General features: G+C 47.2%; 1 protein-coding gene across 1 annotated transcript in view; it reads left to right on the top strand.

Moving 5' to 3' along the window:
* Positions 1–19,297, top strand: part of LOC144116204 (frequenin-1-like) — a 485,524-nt gene that overhangs the window by 382,071 nt on the left and 84,156 nt on the right. The window contains exon 3 of the mRNA XM_077650930.1: positions 1,018–1,066. Within this exon, the coding sequence (XP_077507056.1) occupies positions 1,018–1,066 (49 nt within the window). The remainder of the gene's footprint in view (positions 1–1,017; positions 1,067–19,297) is intronic.

Here is a 19,297-nt window from a genome sequence, read left to right as displayed (position 1 = left end):
GTTCGCCTACTTTCTTCTCAGGTTGGTCGTCTTCTGTTGACGTTTTTTAAGAGGCTACGATACGTGGTTACTCAAGTGTGATATATGGCAACTTTTATACTCTGCACTTGAAGCACACTTGTAGGAAAACAAATTACCCTGCCCTCATTAAACGCTGGTGAACAGCTGTTAACTTTGACGGCTCATGGTGGGAAGAAAACGGTGTATGTAATTTAACGTCCACGAGTGACAAGAGCTATGAGGGACGCTGTAGTGGAGGGCCCCGCATAAATTTCCACCGCCTGGGGGTTTCTTTAACGTGTGCTGGCACTGCTTTACGCTTCGTCTTGGTTGAAACTCGGCGGCCACCGCAGCCGCGTTCGAACCCGCACCCTCATGCTCAGCAGCCGAGCGCCATAACCACTCAGCCACCGTGGCTGGGCGAGAGTGAGAAAAAGAAGTCCTCAATTGGTGCGACGTTCATATTCACTGCCAATCTTCCCTCCTTTCACCTTTCCTTGCGCTGATTTTTTTTTCTTGGCTCACTCAAAGTTTTGACAATAATCGTCTCCGTACGTAGGCCGCACATCAATTTTCGGTCAGATATTCAGATGAGACTATAAGGTCGAAAAATACAAGTCCAGCTTTCTCGAGTAAAAACTTTGAAAATTGGAAGATTGAAATACACTGGTTTCTATGTATTGAAGGTAGTGGTCCATTATTCTGATATGTAGCAAGATCCTTCTTTCAATGTGTTTCCAGCGATCGTATCGAACAGTTAAGACTGCCATAGAAAATCAGTGGGGAACGCTTTTCACGGTATCAAAACCGTGAATAGTAAAAGATACGGGACTGCCGTAGCGGGATCTGCGTATATTAATTGTTATAGCGAAATCTTACATTATATAAAAAATTTCCGTTCATACATGGGTTCCCGCTCAAAAATGCTTTTGTCCACAATTGCTGGCTATGAGAATACAATTGTTTTTATGACTGGCTAAAATATTAACATTTTTTGCACTCTTTTCTTCTTCCCAGGCACCAGGAATTCTTAAAGGACTGTCCCAGTGGCTTCATGACCAAATCGGTGAGTAGCTATATTGAGCGACTGGAGTGTTGCGGAATTATCGGGGGTTTTTGTCCGTTAAGGATTGCCTCTTAAAACGCAGTTTTGCACTGGAGCGTAGAAACCGATCATCGATTAGCCCATGCAGTGGCGGTGCCCACGGCACCTACGCCGTGGTGAAGGTGCTTAGCCAGCTCACGCCTTCGTAACGGCATCTTCAATACAAGCAGTAAATGCGAGAATGGCCTTCAAATCCTGGGATAGCGTATAGCTCGTTGACGATGCGACTGTGTAGCAAAAGTTTATGTAGTTTACTTTTTCTCTTCGTTTGCTTTCTTTTTTTTGTGGCTAACAAGCCCCGAAGTCTGAAAATGCAGGTTTCTCTGTATGTGCGCAGGGGCACCGAAAGAAAGAAATCACCATTAGACAGCTATTGAAGGGCTAAAAACTTTTGGAGAGTCTTCGTCGAAGTCGCTAATACCGCGATGGCTAAAGCGTCACCAACGGGATTTAGGGGCTACAGCTGTTGGCAACAGAAAGTTAACGAATCTAGTCCGGGTCAGCCTTACGTCCTTTATTATCTTTTCCCCGTCTACTCTGTAGAGCTTCGTTTCGTTTTGTGTGCATACAGCCACTGCGTACGCCGAGCGCCTGGCGGCAGGACTGCGCTGTCATGTGACTTATTCATGGTAACGTTGGCAAGATGCAAATTTGATCTCCTTGTGATGTGCGCAAACTACTGAATAGAAGATTCAGTTCTAGAGGTGTACAGTGCTTCCTTACGCGCTCGGATAAAAGTTGTTCAGATAGTCGATGAAGATATCAGGGAAACTTTAAACTATACCGTAAAGGGAAAACGATAACACTGGTGGCGGTCCTTCTGGAAAAGGACACCGGGAAAGAAAACGTGTTTGGATGCCTATTGAAGGCAAAATTCTTATCCATCGTAGAGGAAAACTACAGCTAGACTGTAGCGCATGAGAGCACTTCAAACGCTGTAGAAGAAGGGTCTGACTCGAACTACGTCATCGCGGTAGATTCTCGGTGTACAGTTAGCTTGCTGACGCGTAATTCTCTGTCTTACTGTCACGAAGCACCACCTACCACGTTCGTCGGGAACGCTCATAGCTGGGGCAATAATAGGGTTAATTATTAACGTGATCGAAACCATAGTTGATGCAAGCAGTGAGCGGGGTCTCTTGCGTGTTTTCACCCCTTTAGGAACATTTGCTCATACTGAGAACTTCGGCAGAGCCACCAGCGGCAAGATCACACTGCTTGATAGAGGCTTCTCTTTCCAAACGTGCAGCACCCATAGAACGTATTTGCAACGAGAGTTTCAAAAGGTATCTCGATCAGAGCAGGCTATGACCGCAGAAGGGAACAGGGGAGTAAGCCCGGGCCTGAACACGATGTTTTCTGGGGACTCGCTGTGGTCCGGAAATCTCCGCTTTCGGGTCGGCTCTAGGTGCAAGGAGGATTGACACCCTCCCATTTCTTCCTAGAGCTTTACCCGCGTGCACGTACGATGCCCCGGGCGGTATTAGCGTCCGACGGAGCGCTCCCCGTAGGAAGTGTCGGCGGCCGCCGGCCGATTCAAATGCATGCCCTGTGTCAGAACAGAGGCAAGCGCACGTGAGGTATACATGGCCGGGATTACTGCCGTGTTGGAGCGTTCCGTCGCGGGAGGTGACGGAAAGAGTGCTCTCGCGTAATTGAGCAGCTGGTAAGGAAAGCCGTGCAGGGTATATTAGTAATATGGCACAGCGCAGGATATATTCCTTTGCTAATATGTGCACGAATCTCTGCAGTTCGGCACTCGATACGTAGCGACATTTGGTCAATTTTGGTCACCTAGTCTGAGTTGTACTGAATACCAACTCGGAGGCCTTCATTCGTACTGAATGTCGTCCTTGCTTAGACAGAGGTACAGATCGCATTTTTAGGAATGGGAATCTGTCTTATCATTACATAGCAGTCACTTTCGCCTGTTCCTTGGCAATCTAACGTTCTCTTTCTGTTCTCTCTCTTCTGGTCTTTTCTAAATGTTCTTTCCTACAGTTGCGCAGAACAAACCCAGATTGCCGTTCACGCTTGCCATTGCCCTTTACGTCATCTCTACTGCTGCTTACGAACACTGTTCTAAAAGGTACAGAAGTTTGGCTCATCATGGTCGCGGTCACTCGTGCTGCAATTCATGGCATAAAAGCGCGAGGAAGATGTTTTCGAAGCCTATATTTGAGCACAGAGAGTGAGTAAGAAGCCAAGTACACTTTAGTGCTTCAGTTTTTACAAGAGGACTCGTCTTCGTGTGGGTAATTGTGGTCAGCCTTAGCGAGGAATATATGGGCCCCTCCACGCGAGGAATCTAGGCCGAAGTATCAAGGGGGAGAAGGACGAGTGTTACGGGGGAAGAGGGGCACAGGGTGGTAATCCATTGTCTTAAATGCATATTTTCCAAGCAAGAAAACGTGCTTTGTTCAGCGCATTGCGCCCCCCCCCCCCTTTCTAGTTCAAGTTTGCGCTTCGTGCGGCAGTTTACCAAATATTTTTTTTTTCTCAAAACAAGTGCCCTTATCAAGAACAACGCGACAGTTCTCAAGAAGAATGAACTTCAATTTATTTTGCTCAACACGTAAAATTTGGCGGAAATGCCCAATGTGGCAATTTCGGGACTAACTAGAATGAGCACATTATTCGCCAGAACACAAGCGTTTCAAGCGCCAGGATTCAACGTTGGCGTTATTCAATTAAGGACCCAATGAGAGTAAGTAATTTTCGTCCAGCAAATTTACCCCTATTCTTCACGCAACTATTCGCTCGAAATGAGCGACAAGGAGTCGTTCAACAGTTGCACATTAGCGCTTTCTTTTCCTACGCAGTTTTCCTCACGGTAAAGCGAAACATTCTGAACAGAAAGCCCGAGGTGGCTACTGACAACATGCCGACATCAAGCATCGAATGCAAGCTCTGTGCAGTAATGTGTACACGGTTTGCAAACAGTTGTCGACAGTGGTGTTCCCTTTCTCCTTACTCCAATCTCCGGTTACCACCTGGCTGTCTACCACCCGCTTTAATTTCTCTCCGAACCCTCTCCGTTGCACTGAGGGACCATCAGTTATCTACTACTTAACTCGCCCATGTCCTTTTATTCTTCTCGATTTTAAAGCTTGCTACCCATCTACATCCTGCGCTTGCGTCGGCACACAATGATGTCAGCATGCTTGTATTCACGTACCATTTGTGTCTGCGGAGTAAAAGACTCCACGTTTCACCGCATTCTAGCTGTGCATAAAAGAGTTGTTGGTGTTCGCGCCCCGAGCTCGTGAAGCATCTTTGCCTTCTGACGTCGCAGTGCATTACGCTTCACTTGACAATTGAGGGTTCATGTAAAATTCGTGGGCCATTTGACTTGAGACCACGCAGTTCGTTGTTGCCGATTTGGCTTTTGAAGAACTGTTCCGACATTATTATTACCTATATGTAGCGACAAAACTGGTGCTAAGTCCAGCCCAACCCCTCCTTTATTTGGAACGCACTTCAGGTCTGCTTTCTCAAGGAAGCACTGGATCATGCCATTCAGGCTGGAGCACCACACCGCTCCCATAGACCACTTGATGCGGCGCAGTCCAGCGGGACCCCACGTGACCAGCCTGAATAGGGATGGGCAGAGAAGTTGGCGAATGGGGAAGGGTAGGAGCTCCGTAAGGTATGGGTCAAGGCTATGTGATACTATATAAATATAATATAAATCGAGGCAACAAGCAGACGCAGCCTTCCTCTCTTGTCCGGATTCGTCTTTTTCTTTACGCGTGGTTTCCGTCAAAGGGCTGGAGAGAGGGACAGGAAAGGGCTTGATTCGCCAATTTAAACTAATGTGGGAGGCATTGGATGGATAGGAACAACTTTATTCAGCAAAAGAAAGGCCATCTGGCTGGTCTCCTACTGGTCCAGGAGTCCACAGGCGGGAGCTTCAAGTAGGGCCAGGTCCACTATAGCCATTTCTGGTCGGTGGGCTGAGTGGTTCGTAAATAAGTCTCCCAGGGAGATAGATTGGGTTGGGGTGGTGAGGGGTATTGCCTGTGCGGCAGGGCATTCGTATAGGTAGTCGAAGAGTGTGGGTTTGGGCACGCCGCAGGTGTCACAATGAGGGCGGAAGCCGGTTGAAATCTTGAGGGTAGGTAGGGGGCAATGAAGCATCGTGCGGCTATGTTTGTAGAATTGTATGTACATTTATCATACATGGAAAGCGCCGGTGTGGCCTCTTGTGTGGGGTTGGGTGCGTGATCGTCGGCGGACTGGGATTTTGTAATCTGGAGTATGCTCGCCAATTGTGTACAGTGGCTATATTTGATGTACAGCTCATTCCCGGTGATTTTTCTGGAGAACGCTGCTGCTGATGATGATATCGTGCGAAGAAAGAAAAGGAAAGTTTGCAGGCCTGTCGATTGGTTCCAGTAGGGCCACTATAACTGCCACGTGAAGACCGAGGTTTTTGAAGGAAAGAGATGAGGAAGGAAAGATCCAAGGAAAAGAAGCGCGTCACAGCAACGACGTCCAACTAACACTAAATGGGAAGCGTCACCTCAAGTTTGGTCTTGCGAGGAAGCGCATTCTACCGAACCCACGACCCGCACGCGCGTGCGCGTTCTCCGCAACATGCGCGATCGCATTTCCTCCGAGGCGCGGCCGGCGCCAACTACCACACCAGACACCACAACTGTGCACCTCAGCTACCACACTGGACATCAGAAGGTGCTCCACGCGCCATGTAAGCGCCGTGGTTATTTTTCTCGACAGTTGTTGCACAGCTGTACCACCAGGGCTAGTAGGGCCCGACGACCCACGCTGACGTATCACTCCAACTCGCTTGATGTGTACTGGCGCACAGGCACACCTGAATGTCGGTTTTGAATTCACACTTCACGCTGTCCATTATGCTTCCACCAGAGCTCTCTACCAGCGCAGTCGTTGTGTAGTGAGGTTCCTGTATCACTGAGCTTCGTGTCGATGCCTGGCGGCTTGTCATCAAGTAGCCAACAGTAATCCTCGACGCGCGACACAGGCGTGGCTGCATTTCCGCTGACGTGAATTTCTCTTGCGGACTCGTTAAAAAAAATGGCTGTCGCGGCTGTTCCGAAAACCCGACATTACGAGTGCTGTGCAGCGTTGCTCGCGGAAATAGTGGGCGCGTGTACTTTCCCGGTCAGATAATTTCACTCTGGCCTAATGGACCAAAATGACAGAGGAGAAGACCATAATACAGAGTGGACGAAGAGTAAACTCCCGACATTATTAGGAAGAGAAAGTACTCCTGCCGCAGGGTCCCTTCTTTCTGGTATTATCGTTTGTAGCATGCGTTCGTAAGGGGATGACTGACCAGAACTGGCGCGTAAAATTACGGGGCCACAGTGATCTTTACTCACGTCTTCATTCAGTAGCGCAAGCAATGAATATCGCCCATTCAGTCCTTTTGTATAGCAGTGGACTAGCAGACGGCTGAAAATAGATATTTAGCCTTGATTGAAAGTTGGCCCTTCTAAGGTTTTTTTTTTCTTGGTTTCCTAAGACGGCCTTCTCTGCGACGGCACTCAGTGTTTCAAGTTACGTTCACAGCTTCATTTGAAGAGTGTGTCGATAAGCCGTGAATGTCCACCTTGCAGCCAGCGGGCAAGAGTGAGGCTCGAAAGCAGGGCGGGGCCCACGATTGTCGCGACCGGCCGCCGCCAGCCTGCATGGAGTGTGTGCGGCGGGCTCGCGCGCGACAAACGCAGCAAAGAAAGAAAGGTCCGATGGAATCGAGCACGCCGCAAAGAAAAGAACGCGGGGCGCAAAGAAACAACGAAAAAGTGCCGGAGGCGCCCCGCGCATAAATAGGATCCGAGACAGCAAATCATGCAGCAGTGTCGACTGCCGAGCAAGAGTGCCATGCATGAAACAGATAGGGCTAAAAAGAGTTCTTTTTTTCTCACGTAGTATTTCCCGCACGCGCTAAGGCATATGTACAGGAAGAGACTATATGCCCCTAATATTTGCGAAGCAGACAGCTAATGGCATGCGTTGGAATAACATAACGTAAAAAAAGCAACTGAAAGGGAGGCAGGGAGAGACAAGACACCTACAATGGCAGCCAGTCGGATGGAAAGTCGCTTTCGTTCTAGATGACCATCAGATGGAGGGAAAGATTGCCTGACCTTGGAGGAGTCTCGCTGACGCATTTAAGGCAGGAAGCTGGGTTATTTGGTGCTTAGATCGAAAGGACATAGGAGTAGCAGTAAGTAGCAGGGCGCTCTTACTATGTCCTCTCGCTGACGCATCCCGCAGCAGCGGTAGTTATCGTATATAAGAGATCAACTGCCGTTCCCTTAGCATCGTCGACGTGCCATAATTTCCGTATTTTCTCTATTTTTCTTACGAACGTACACAGTGGCCCTACGTTGGGCTTTCTGTGAGATCCGCGAACAGCAGCACAGATGGTGGCGACGCGCCCGGTACTGAGATTACGAGCTTGCGAAGGGTCTCCATATTTTGCTGGTCTTGAGCTTTGTTTCTCCTCATCTCTAGTTGGTGCATCTGAATATAACCCCCGACGGATGTTTGGTGTCTGTTAAATCGACATAGCGATTTTGTGAAAGCAGAGAGAGGAGCAAGAGCAATTAAACAAAGAAGGACGAAGTAAAGCACTTTTGTTTTTATGAATACTTGAATTTGTACAAATGTACTGGAATGTTTGGCGACGAATATCGGTGGTGTCTCCAGAACACCGAACTACTCAGTGAGGGATGAACAACGTTTGTTAGAGCACTGCGGTCCCGAAGTTACAGGCGTCGGCGACTGCAGCATTGGAGTCAGGCGGGTGGCTCCATTTAACGCTGATTGTTCGGATGGCTGCTTCTGCAGAGAGGCAAGCCGGCTGTGAAATTGCGCTCGCGAAGAGATCACTTAAATTAAACTTTGAGAAGACGCTTATCATTGAGGAGAGGCATGTGATGGTGGCACATGTGATGAAAAAAGCAGGAGACGAGAGCGCAGAGAGAGGACATGTCGGGTAACCGCACTTCTAAACTGCTGTCACTAGTGTGATGCGCTTGGCTATTTAAAATAAATCTCGTTGGACGATTCGGATGGATTCAAAACAGTAATAAGTCCAGTAATAAGACCTCGGTCCCAAAGTTCGGATACATGAGTCGTTTTGGAGAAAGTTAGCGTTTTATACAGCTAACTTGAGCGGATCAGGCGCAGAAAAGGTGTTGTGAAGTATATATTCGACAATGAGATTACCGTATTTAGTTAGGAGTTCACATGTTACAAAATATTATTAGGGCTGCGAAGCCCATGACGCCTATTTAGTTGGACCAGCAAAAGATAAAGCCCGGTAAGAAGAACGTGGATGCGTTCTTGGCAATAGCTTAAAGAGGTATTCGCATCATTTCAAATTTATTTTCATTATCTTGCGCTAATCACTTAATGCACCAGTCGGCTACACTGGCATGCCGGTCTAAAGTTTGCAAGCATCAAAGGGATTATTATCCTGCAAATGAACTGTACATTTGTTCTGTTCCCAAATATATTTCGAGGACTGCGTAGTCATCAGCAAAGAGCTTGACAGAAAAGTAACGACAGAATAGTAAAAGAGGATAGACGCAGTCACTGCGTTCAGTGTTAAACCGCTCGTTAAGGTGGAAGAAGCAGATGAATATTCATCGGTGATAACAAACTGGGTGATTAGAAGTTTTCTTCCTTCAAATGTACTTAAACATGAGCGGCGCAGTGCTCAGCTCATTGAGTTTAACGACAGGTATATCGCCAAAAGCCGAATAACACGCCTTACCGAAATCTCCAAACATCAAGCCCCCCCCCCCAAAAAAAAACGCCCGCAAAAAAGTCGTTAATAAACGGCGTTAGCTGGTTTTCCCATGAAAACATTTTCTTCAAACAGAGATGATATAGTGTAAAAAAAAAGTCAATTTGCAAGCAATCCTTTCGAGGAGAACACATGGCGTGCTTTAAAATTTTTCTTTGGATGCTGGTCAATGATATCATTGGGGTGAAGTGGTACGAGAGAGCTGTCTGTCATATGAAATGGCAGGTGCTGAGTGATCGCGTACTTGCGTACTGAAACGGCCTTTCCCTCGTTCGGTTGTTGGCCAGTCTAGAACATTGTTATCCTCCGTTATTCTCAGCCTTTCTGCCACCTACCGTACGATTGTGGCTCCGCATGACCTCCCGCATACGTGCAGTGTCCAGAGCACGAAGAGCTCTGCGCCTCGGCTACATCCATTGCCCACCCGCAACGCGACCGAGGTAAAAGTCGCCGCTAGTGGCTCTATAATAAATGCGGCGGCGGCTGCTGCTGCATAGACGCGCACGTTGCGGCGGCATCCAGTCCAGGTTCCTGCGGCCTTAAGGGACAAGCTTTTACTGACGAAGACTGGTACCGTAGCTGAAACGCGGCATATATTGTTCCCTCCCCACATGTCACTTAACTGTCGCCTGACTTCAAAGGAGTCGTTAAGCTACCACTTTAAAAGTGCGAATTTTGCCCAACTGCATTAGAAAAAGCCAGAGCATAGTGAAGACGCGTTTATCGTTAACTGGTAACTCCATGTTGCTCCATTATTGCGAAGCAAAGTGCCTTTTTGAAAGGCATAACTTCTTGAACCATGTATGCTATTGTTTGGCTGCAAATTTTGAAGAGACGAAAAAAGATTTTTCCACTTTTTCAAAGAGAACCATGCATATAATTTGCTGAAGGACAATTCAAGTCTCAATTTTTTTTTTCGCGCTGCGCGAATCCAAACATGCAATTTTTAGAAATCATAAAAGCTACGTTTCACACCGCTGGTGAGGTACGCTTTTTTTTTTTGCGGAAAAACTGCAACTTTTCTTGCAGAAAAAAAAGGTCCATTCTTTTGTGTCGGGAGACCTGTCCGTCACATCTAAAAAATTAATTCAAAAGAAACACTGATCGTAGAACCTCGATTCCCGTCTCTATCTGAACAATCTCATGTAAGTACAGCGTGTTTAACCTGAGACCTGACGCATTTTTTAAACATAAACTTTTCGAGTTAGAAGAGCGCTTATTTTCGGCACAGCATTGTCAGCCGTGTGATACATCAGAATATCGCTAAGACGCGCTGACTAGGGGGCTGGTTAATTAATATTGCATAACTAACTTTTTAACTATTAGTGTTGGTCTTCGTAATTATTCAAAGACGTGTAGTCCATGGTAATTAATATCCATATCAGGTTTTAGAATTTCGGAAACGTGGTTATCCTCGGCAACGAGGTACTGAAGCGCATGGGTCCCAGAAGGGAATATAGGCTGTCACAAGAAAAATGTGCTTTATTCTGAAATGTGCCCTTTTAGATAATGCACCGCAGAAGAGTTTATTACCTTGAATGGCATCAGTGTGTGGGAAGGCGACTTCACGCGTAAGCGCATAGGGCGGGGCTGAAAATAAAAACAGCAACGTTGCATTTTTTTACATGATGCGTAATGAGGACCCGATCAGGGCTTTTAATGAGTTGCTAAAAATACGTCAAAATATTTTATGCGCACTTCCGACGCAGTCCATAACGTAGTTCATGCATAAGCAGTGGATCTATCTTGCCATTAGTATTCACGGGTGCGTCGCAGCGCGTTTCTTTATCATTTGTTCTCAGTAGTAGCCATATTCAAGCACATGCTATTACATTGTGCAAATCGCGTGGTAGCATGGTCATTTCTGCAATACGTCCCGGCCATTTGCTTCTCGCTCGATGGTCGGCTCGATTTCGTCTTTGGTTACGCTTCTTTGCATTACTGTTTGCGACAGTAGTTACATCACATCGTGTCACGAATGTTCTTACACCGCCCAGGACGGGTGACCGGAGGTCAATGACAGTGTCTCGAGTGCGCTAGCATGTGCTCTGCTGCACGCGTGACACGCGCCATGTGTCTTGGCTGTAATGTTTGCTTAACGTGTAATGCTTGCTTAAGTAACATACCGACTGCATAATGACTCCTTGCCATTCCATGTACAGGCGCGGACAGACGTAAACAGAGCGCGCCGCACAAGAAAGAACTGCGTGTCAGCGCCGCCTAGCCGAACCAGACGAAAGCTGGAAATCGCCACGCGCATGTGCAGGCCTGCTTCCGGCGCGACCCTCTCAATGCTCCGCTTGCCTCGCATTCGTCCGGCGTCTGTGTCGTGCTGATGATGATCGGGATCGGATGGTCGTGCTCTGTGTAGCTAGCGAACATTTCGGAAAACAAAGACCGCTGTCTTGATAAGGCAAACTGCGCGGGGACGGCTCCACCTTTAAGCCGCTTCGTGTGAGACAGATGGAGGCGCGTTTGCGCCGCAAATAACCCGCGTGTTTTGAACTTTTGCTGCCGCTGGGACTCTTCTGCGTCTAGCTCGCAAGCAAACGCGCCCGAAACACTAGGCGTACTGCCGCAGTTTTGGATTAATTTTCTACAGTTATCACTGATGGTTCGCCTTGTCCCTGCCAGGCGCCGACGCAGCACTAGTGCATGCACCCTGCCTGTCTCCCCCGAAGCAAACTGTCCCTATTCTGGATCCTGTTCTTATCGCCACCGAGACCGTGCGCTGCGTATCGCGCTATCATGTGCGGAGCAGAGCTCATGGTAATCACTTTGCATGCACCTTCGGATCTTAGGATGACTAAAAGCACCCGCTGTCTCACCCACGTGAATGCCTGCGGCAGCAGTGCGTCACTGTTGCGTGCCCCGCGTGAGAAATTCGGCATTTATAAGTACCCGTGTGCGCCCGCTAATCAGAGTATGAGACACGACAGAACCCCGGCAAGCGATCCAAACTCTTCTGTGTGCGAGCTGTATTACTTCACTGCTACCGCTTACATATAGACATCGGTCTGTTTGACAATATAGGCGTGGCAACTCAACAGCTGCATCCAGCACATTTGGAAGCAGTCACTATCCTTGAGACGCTGGATCGCGCTGCAAAAAGCGTCTAGAGCGGCGTTTTCGCCTCATTTTAAGCTGACCTCCTAGGCGAGGTTCCAATGTAGGAGAAATGTGGTGCAGAACAGACACACAGGGTGCATGCTTTGCCGCTCCATCGGTTCCTCGTAGGAGCAAGCCGAAAATGAACGGTAACTGTATTAAAAGAACCTGAAACTGCTTTGGTGGATCGAGTGTTTTGAGTATATTTGGTCTATAGCGAAACAGAAATGATTCCCAGAGGCAACTAAAGCTCGAAGGACGCGCGCTATTTGCGATGGAAACGCGCCTACAGATGTCTCAGATGAAACGGCATAATGATAGCGTCGCCCGCGCAGGATTTGTGACATCAAGGCAGCGGTCTGTGCTTTCCGAAATGCCCGCTCGCTAACAAGGGCGCAACCATCCGACCATAATCATCATCAGCAAGACAACAGACGCCGGCCGAATGCGCGGCAAGCGGAGCAATGAGATGGTTGCGCCGGTAGGGGGCCTGCTTATGCGTGTCGCGATTTTGAGCTTACGTGTGGTTTGGCTAGGCGGCGCTGAAAAGCAGTTCCTTCTTGTGCGGCGCGCTCCTTTTACTTCTGTCCGCGCCTGTACGTGCACTTTGCTGCCGTGCGTCACCAAACCAAATGGATGCAAAGCGCCGCTCGGAATGAGAAATCTGGGCAGCAGCTGCACTACCGCCTTTGAACTGTGACCCCGTCCGAAGGCCCACGTGTCTACGTTTATGGTTTAAGGTGGTTTAACCACCGAAAGCGAGTCAGCTAATGAGGAACGCCGTAGTGAAGGGCTCCGGAAGTTTGGATCAGGTGGTATTTTTTTTTATTCATGAAACTCAGAGAACACAGTGCCTTGGTGCAGAGGGAAAAAGGCGAAAATCAATCCGCCTGACTGGGCCCCAAGCACCACTCGAACAGTGCAGCAAGGAGCACTTATATACATACATAAACAATACAAGGAACACAATGTAAATGTTTGTACAACACAACTTTCTAATATAAACATTCATTTTATTCTTATTAATCAGATAGAAAACGTCTAAAAAATCACAGAAAAGTGCAATACAAAAGAAGGCCAAACATAATTATGCAGACTAATTGTATACCTAGAAAAAACAAAAGAACAGAGCAGTGTAAGAACAGACACATATCCAACATACGTATAGAAACTAACTGTGTACATATAAAATAACACAAATGCGAATCAATAGAAAGATGTAAGCAGAAAAAAAATTATAGCGCATTTTCTAGAAAGTAACTTTTCGCCCGCTTACGAAAAGCAAAGACAGTAAAGACAAGCAAAGACAGCAAAGACAATTAACTCGAGATGAGAGATCAAAAAGTTTGGGATTTGCCAGTTCAAAGACTGCATACCATATTTTCTTTAACGTAACAGTACGGGGGCCTCTAGAATTTCACCTCCATCAAAATTCTACCACCGCGGCCGGGACGAACCCGAGTCTTACAGGCCGAGCGCCACAACCACCGAGCCACCACGGTTGCTGTGTCTAGGTTAGCGTAAAACCAACCACCTTGTTTCTTTCGCGGTACGACCGGCTATGTAGACGCTCACTTTAAACGTTTGTGAGAGCGCTTCATTGGATGCACGTGTTTGACTGCGTCTGAGCATAAATAAGCGCGTGGATTTGCGATCGTGGATTCTGCTTGCATAGTAACGGGTTTTCAGCATAGCAAGTGTAAGAAGCAAAAGCATCGCCCGATGAGAGTTTGCTAGGTAAACTTTATTGGCACGTGCATACTGCGCGGCAGTCTCTCTAAAGGGAAGTCCGAACAAGTTACTATCACAGATGTGGCAGTGCAACCTGACGCCGTACCGTTCAGACTGACGCAAAATGATATGAAAAATGTAGGCTTTGCGCTTAACTTTTGTCTTAAGATTTTTTAAACATTTGGAAGGAAAGTCTGAAGCAACATTTTATTCCGCTTTTCTGCGTAGTATTAAAGGTGCACAAGGGCGTATTGCGCCTCTGAAAACTGGTGCGGCGGTATGGAAGAAATGATGCTGTTGGCCAAGTTCGGAGCTTTTCATTGTAAATATTTAAACGCGCCAAATAACACGCATACATACGAGAAGACAAGGGGACAGAGCGCCTTCAGAGAGAAGAAATGACACAAGAGACGTGACTTTAGGTGTGTGAGGCCTGAACTCTTACAGTGCGGGCCGCTTTACCACTAATGAGAACCAACTGGATATGTCCCGCGTATTACTTTCAGACACTTCGCTATATTTTTATGCAAACTGCGACAGCACTAGATGCACTGGAAAACGCTTTAAGGGTTTGAAGTCTTCGTTGTGGGTTTAGGTGCAGATGTACTACTCAAAATAGATTAAAGCAGCTGATTTCTTTATAATACGAAGGGAAGAGTAGCTTTCATTGCGGTCGCATTACAATTTTCGTGCACCATGGAACATTCTAAATTATTTTGCAGGAGTTGTACCGAAGACAACTTTTTCACGCCCTGAGCCTTATATTGATGCACGCATTCAACCTTCGGAAGTACAAGTCGGTGGAAGAATTTTTCTATGAGTATGAGTGGAACTGACGGCTTTGTTTTTTGCTAAGGGTTTTTCCAAAGGAAACATGACACCCATGAAAATATGCAATTTTCATACATAAGTAAATATGAACTTAGTTCTTCAGGTACGAGTAAATAATGATGATATACACCTGAATGCTTCGTATATGCTTGTTCTTGACATGCTTTTTTGGGCGGTATTTTGGATTCAAGTAATTTTAATACTGATGCCCCATTGGTTGCCGCGCCTTTTTAGCAAATATGCAGTAAACTATAATGGCGACGAGATTTTCTAAACATTGTTGGATGCAGTAACACAAACCAGTGTAAGTTATCCTCTTCAAGGTTGACAGTGAAATGTTGGTACTGGCAGATGTGGTGCCTTGACGCGAAAGAGGCAATGGGCAAAATATTAGTATAGTTTATAACTAGGTCAGGAGGTCAAATAACTGAGAGAAAGTAGTGGTTTTACGGGATGGAAGCGTGCACATTCCATACCCTGCGAACCTACTTCAGGAGGCCAGGCGGGATTTCACAAAATCTTCCATGAAAGTTTTCACACAAGGTTCTTGTTAGTACGTTAGACAGTTTTGGCATGTTCGTGGTCACATATCGCCGTTCGATGTAATTCCTCGACGCTTAAACCGATACATAGCGGAACTCAACCGAGCACGAGTTTGTCAGTAGTTATGGCGTGTTAACTGAGATCGACATTCCCGGGCAGGCGCTGCGAGATGTGGACTGGCAGCAGCTTTTCATAGAAGAAACCTCAAAGAAGCGCTCAACTTATAAACGTGCGCGAAACACAGGATACCGTAAACGCCCATTTCGGTCGCCTGATAAGAACCTGGGAGAACCGCAAATGGCCAGAGACGTGAAGCAGGGCCCTTAATGCCGCGGTCTCACCCTTGCCGACCTCGGGAAATGCGTGCTCAGCGCGAGAGAAAAAAAAAAAAAGCTCCAATATTGAGGCATGAAAATACTGCTCAAAAGGCACACGTTAGACACGATGTCGAGGGGAGCGGCGCAGCACAGCCAGGGAGTAATTGGAAAAGCGTTGAATTTTTCAGGGCGCTGCGCTCGATGTCACCAGGGCAGCTCCAATCTCTCAGCGGATAGACGTAGCCGCTGTAATGGTCGCACCTATGTTTTCATTCGCCGCAGTCGTTTTTTTTTTCTTTTTGATCACACAAGATGAAGCCATCGCAGTCTCGTCGGAGGTTTTTTCGCGGTTTATAGCACTGAACAGGCGGCAGGTAATTGGCCGTTTTCGCAATCACGATTTTTAACGGGCGCGAGGGCACCACCTCTGGACACACGACGAGGGTGGGTGGAGCAATCCAGAAAGAAAAATGCATATGATTGGTGGCGCATGTCTGATCCGTCGTATATATAGCCTCCCTGATTGTCACGCATACCACAGTCGCTCTGTCCGCATTCCGCTCAGCCACTACGGTGCTGACCGCGGAGTTTAGGCTTGAAGCCACACGGACGCCAGTGCAATGGGGCGCTTTTCATCCTGATTGCCACTTGGAGGTCGGGAGAGTACCCAAATGGGGCAAAAAGCGGCAACAAGGAAACCAAAAAGAAAGCGCCAGCGCACACTGAAACGAACACTGGGTCACAGAGGCAAAAGAAAAAACCAAAGCTAACATGGCGAAGCCCTTTCTTGTCGTACGTTTATTTTCTTGTTGAGCTTGCAGCGCCCAGAAAAATGGCCCCCTTTCGCCCGGATCCATCGTTCACTCAAAAGGATTCTCATCTCGCGCACGAGGGCGGCGCGCCCTGAGCCGACAGGTTCAGCTACGCCGGCCCGTCCTTGTCCCGCTGCCAGTGCGCTTGGCTCTCGACTGAAGAGACGCGCTCGCTGTGTACTTTGCGAGGATTGAAGGGGGCTATTTTGCTTTCAGAAATTTGTTTTTCGGTTAGCCTTTTGAGAGTTTTTGCTACGCACTCAAAAATCAAAGCCACCGATCATTAACTGAACTGCCACCTGCCACGGTGGGCAGTTTTCTCACCATCCGGTGGGCAGGTTGTCACGACACCACAAGGTGCAGTGTCATAGGTGAACCACCTAGGTTGCTTCTCTGGAGATTTTTCGTGGATTTCTCGCTCACGCTCAAGAAAGTGACTGCGTACCAGGGGATGAGCGCTCCTTTAAGCTGTCGCGTTAATAACAATCAACTCACAGCTTGCACAGCAAGAAAATATGCGGAAATTTCAACACAAGCCGCGACGAACTTTCTTTACATTCTTCTTCAGTGTGTGTGTGTGTGGGAAGGGGGAGGGGTGTAGAACTATACTTGCATGTTTTGAATATAGAAATATAAAAACAAGGCAGAACATCCAGGGCTCAACGCAGTGACGAACACGGTGGAAGCTTTTGGCACTCGCTGCATAGGCGAAAATTAATAGCCAAAGTTGTATTCAGAGCGGCAATCAGTATGCTTAATATTCCACTGCGTGCTATGCAGGGTGAAACACATGTGATGGTAATTCTTGTGGACGCCGACATGGTTAGCGTGTGTAATTTTTCTGAATGAGGTTGCTTAATTGCAACCACATTACTTGCACGACACGGCAAGAAACTAGGTTTTTGGACTGCGCTAAGTGGACGTTTTGGCGGCCTCAGGCTATAAAAATTCGTGTTCATCCGACCAAAATGAGTCGCGAGTGCGCGCTTGTTGCGTACCCTTCACGTCCTTGTTTTGTGTTGCGGGGTTGCCTTTGTGGTAACGAACAATGAAAGCCTACCACGGTCTCCGACGTTCGCTTTCTCTGCACCGACTCCGCCGATATGCGAAGCAGTCACAACGCATGGTACTAAAACTGGCGACACCGACAAATGAAGTGTACGAAGGCAAGGGTTTCCGTCGCATTCCCAAGGGTCCTGCAGCACTTTTAGCCGTTTCGATGGCCGCCATCAGAGAATCTCGTGCCACCGTAGCTGCATCTACTTCGCTAACCTAGGAAGGCATAAAGGTGCTCAGTGCCAAACGGCCTGCCCCAAAGCCGATAACACAGTCCGAGAGAACGCCTGTGGTAGCTATTTGATGTCTCGCGCCGGAAAAGACTCAAAAAGAAAATTTCAGGAAGCTAATCCAGATATTAAACTTAAAGCTTATAAAAGAATCATCAGACCAACTTTCGAATATGCGAGCATACGAGAGGACCAGATATTGGAAGAGACAAACGTGGCACTGATCATACAACTGGTTTATTAGATGACAGGAAGTCAATTTATACATACGAAAATGGGAGCCCATGCGCACTGTCATACATTGATGCTCAGATTACAAAAAGCCACAACATTCACACGTGTTGTACCCGCCTCCTATGCTAAACTTCGTGTAGCAAGGTCATGTCTTTTGCAGACAAAACTAGAGACGCTTTGCTAGCACATCCATTTGATTTTCTGATGATATGGAAGGCTTCACCGACTTTTCTGGTGGTCTTGTCATTATGAAAAAAAAATAACTCAGTATTATCAAAGAAAGGCACGCATTCACATACACTGCAGTGTTTAGCCAGGCTCGCGTCTTTCTTGTCCAATGAATTGGCATGCTAGATAAGGCTAATATTATTGCAATGACCTGTCTGGCCTATGTACCTAAGGCCACACGATAACGGTATTTGGTACACAACGCCTCTTCTGAAACGAATATACCTATTCACATGATTCACATTACAAGTGCTCTTCCGTTCGAAACCTTCCTGCTTTCTATGAATTGCTGCCCCTAACTTACCAGCCTATTAGGAGGAGAGAAAGTAATGTTGTCTAGCGCTGTTGAAAATAATTCTTGCCATGGAGAACCAACTCGTCCAGTCTGCCGTCCTTCTACAGTTCATAATCTGGAATCATCATCAACAGTACCTCTAGATAAACTCGAACGTCTTCAAAGGCTTCCACTCAGATTCATTTTTACTGCATACCAACGCCACCAATACGTAACAGCACTGCTTGCTCGGGCAGCAAAAGAAAGGGGGCCCACTGAAGTTCTTCCATCCACTGCATCACAACAAATTGGACCTGGATCCTGGATTGCATTTGCGACGTACTAGGAGTATATCTTCTTGTATTAATCATCCGCACAAATTACGACTTATACACCAAGATCTGAAGTTTTTAAGCATTCTTCCCTGCTCAAAACAATAAAAGAAAGGAATAACCTATGTCCAAAATTATTTATAAACACTACTTCTACAGAGCATATTTGGAAAAAGTTGGAAACGTATACTGTGCGAGTTATCTGCTTCTCGGTATTTTTCTGTTAATCTTTGGTTTGTTTATTCTACAGTATACCACCCTGTGTGCGGCGTGACTTGGTAACTGTTCATTCGTGCTCTTGTTTTTTGTGTATTTGATTCTCACAGTGTAACAGTATTTTAAGCAATAATCAACGAAAGGTTCGGAGAAAAGTGGTGTGAAGGGAGGTTCCTTCCTGCCCTCAGAAACAGCATTCTTTCTACGGCTGCTCACAACCGCTTTGGGTCCCCTCCAATTTTCTCGGCCGGAAGTAGGTCGGCTGTATTGCAACCAGGGGCCCGGCATGTACTCTTCGCAGCAACATCAGAAAAGCTGTGCGTAAGAGGAATAGGCGTTCTTTTTAGGGCTCGTGTGGATGACGGTTCATGCGCCTTCCTTTTCGCTAGACTCGCTGAATCCGCCACTTTCTCCGGGCTGGCCTGGCCCAATTTCCATTTGAAAGATAACCCCGTTGTAGTTATCCTAGGCAGGCA

This window comes from Amblyomma americanum, chromosome 1 (genome assembly GCF_052857255.1).
Source record: "Amblyomma americanum isolate KBUSLIRL-KWMA chromosome 1, ASM5285725v1, whole genome shotgun sequence".
Lineage (NCBI taxonomy): Eukaryota > Metazoa > Arthropoda > Arachnida > Ixodida > Ixodidae > Amblyomma > Amblyomma americanum.
Note: the sequence above shows the minus strand (reverse complement) of the source record. Positions and strands in the feature narration are given on the sequence as shown.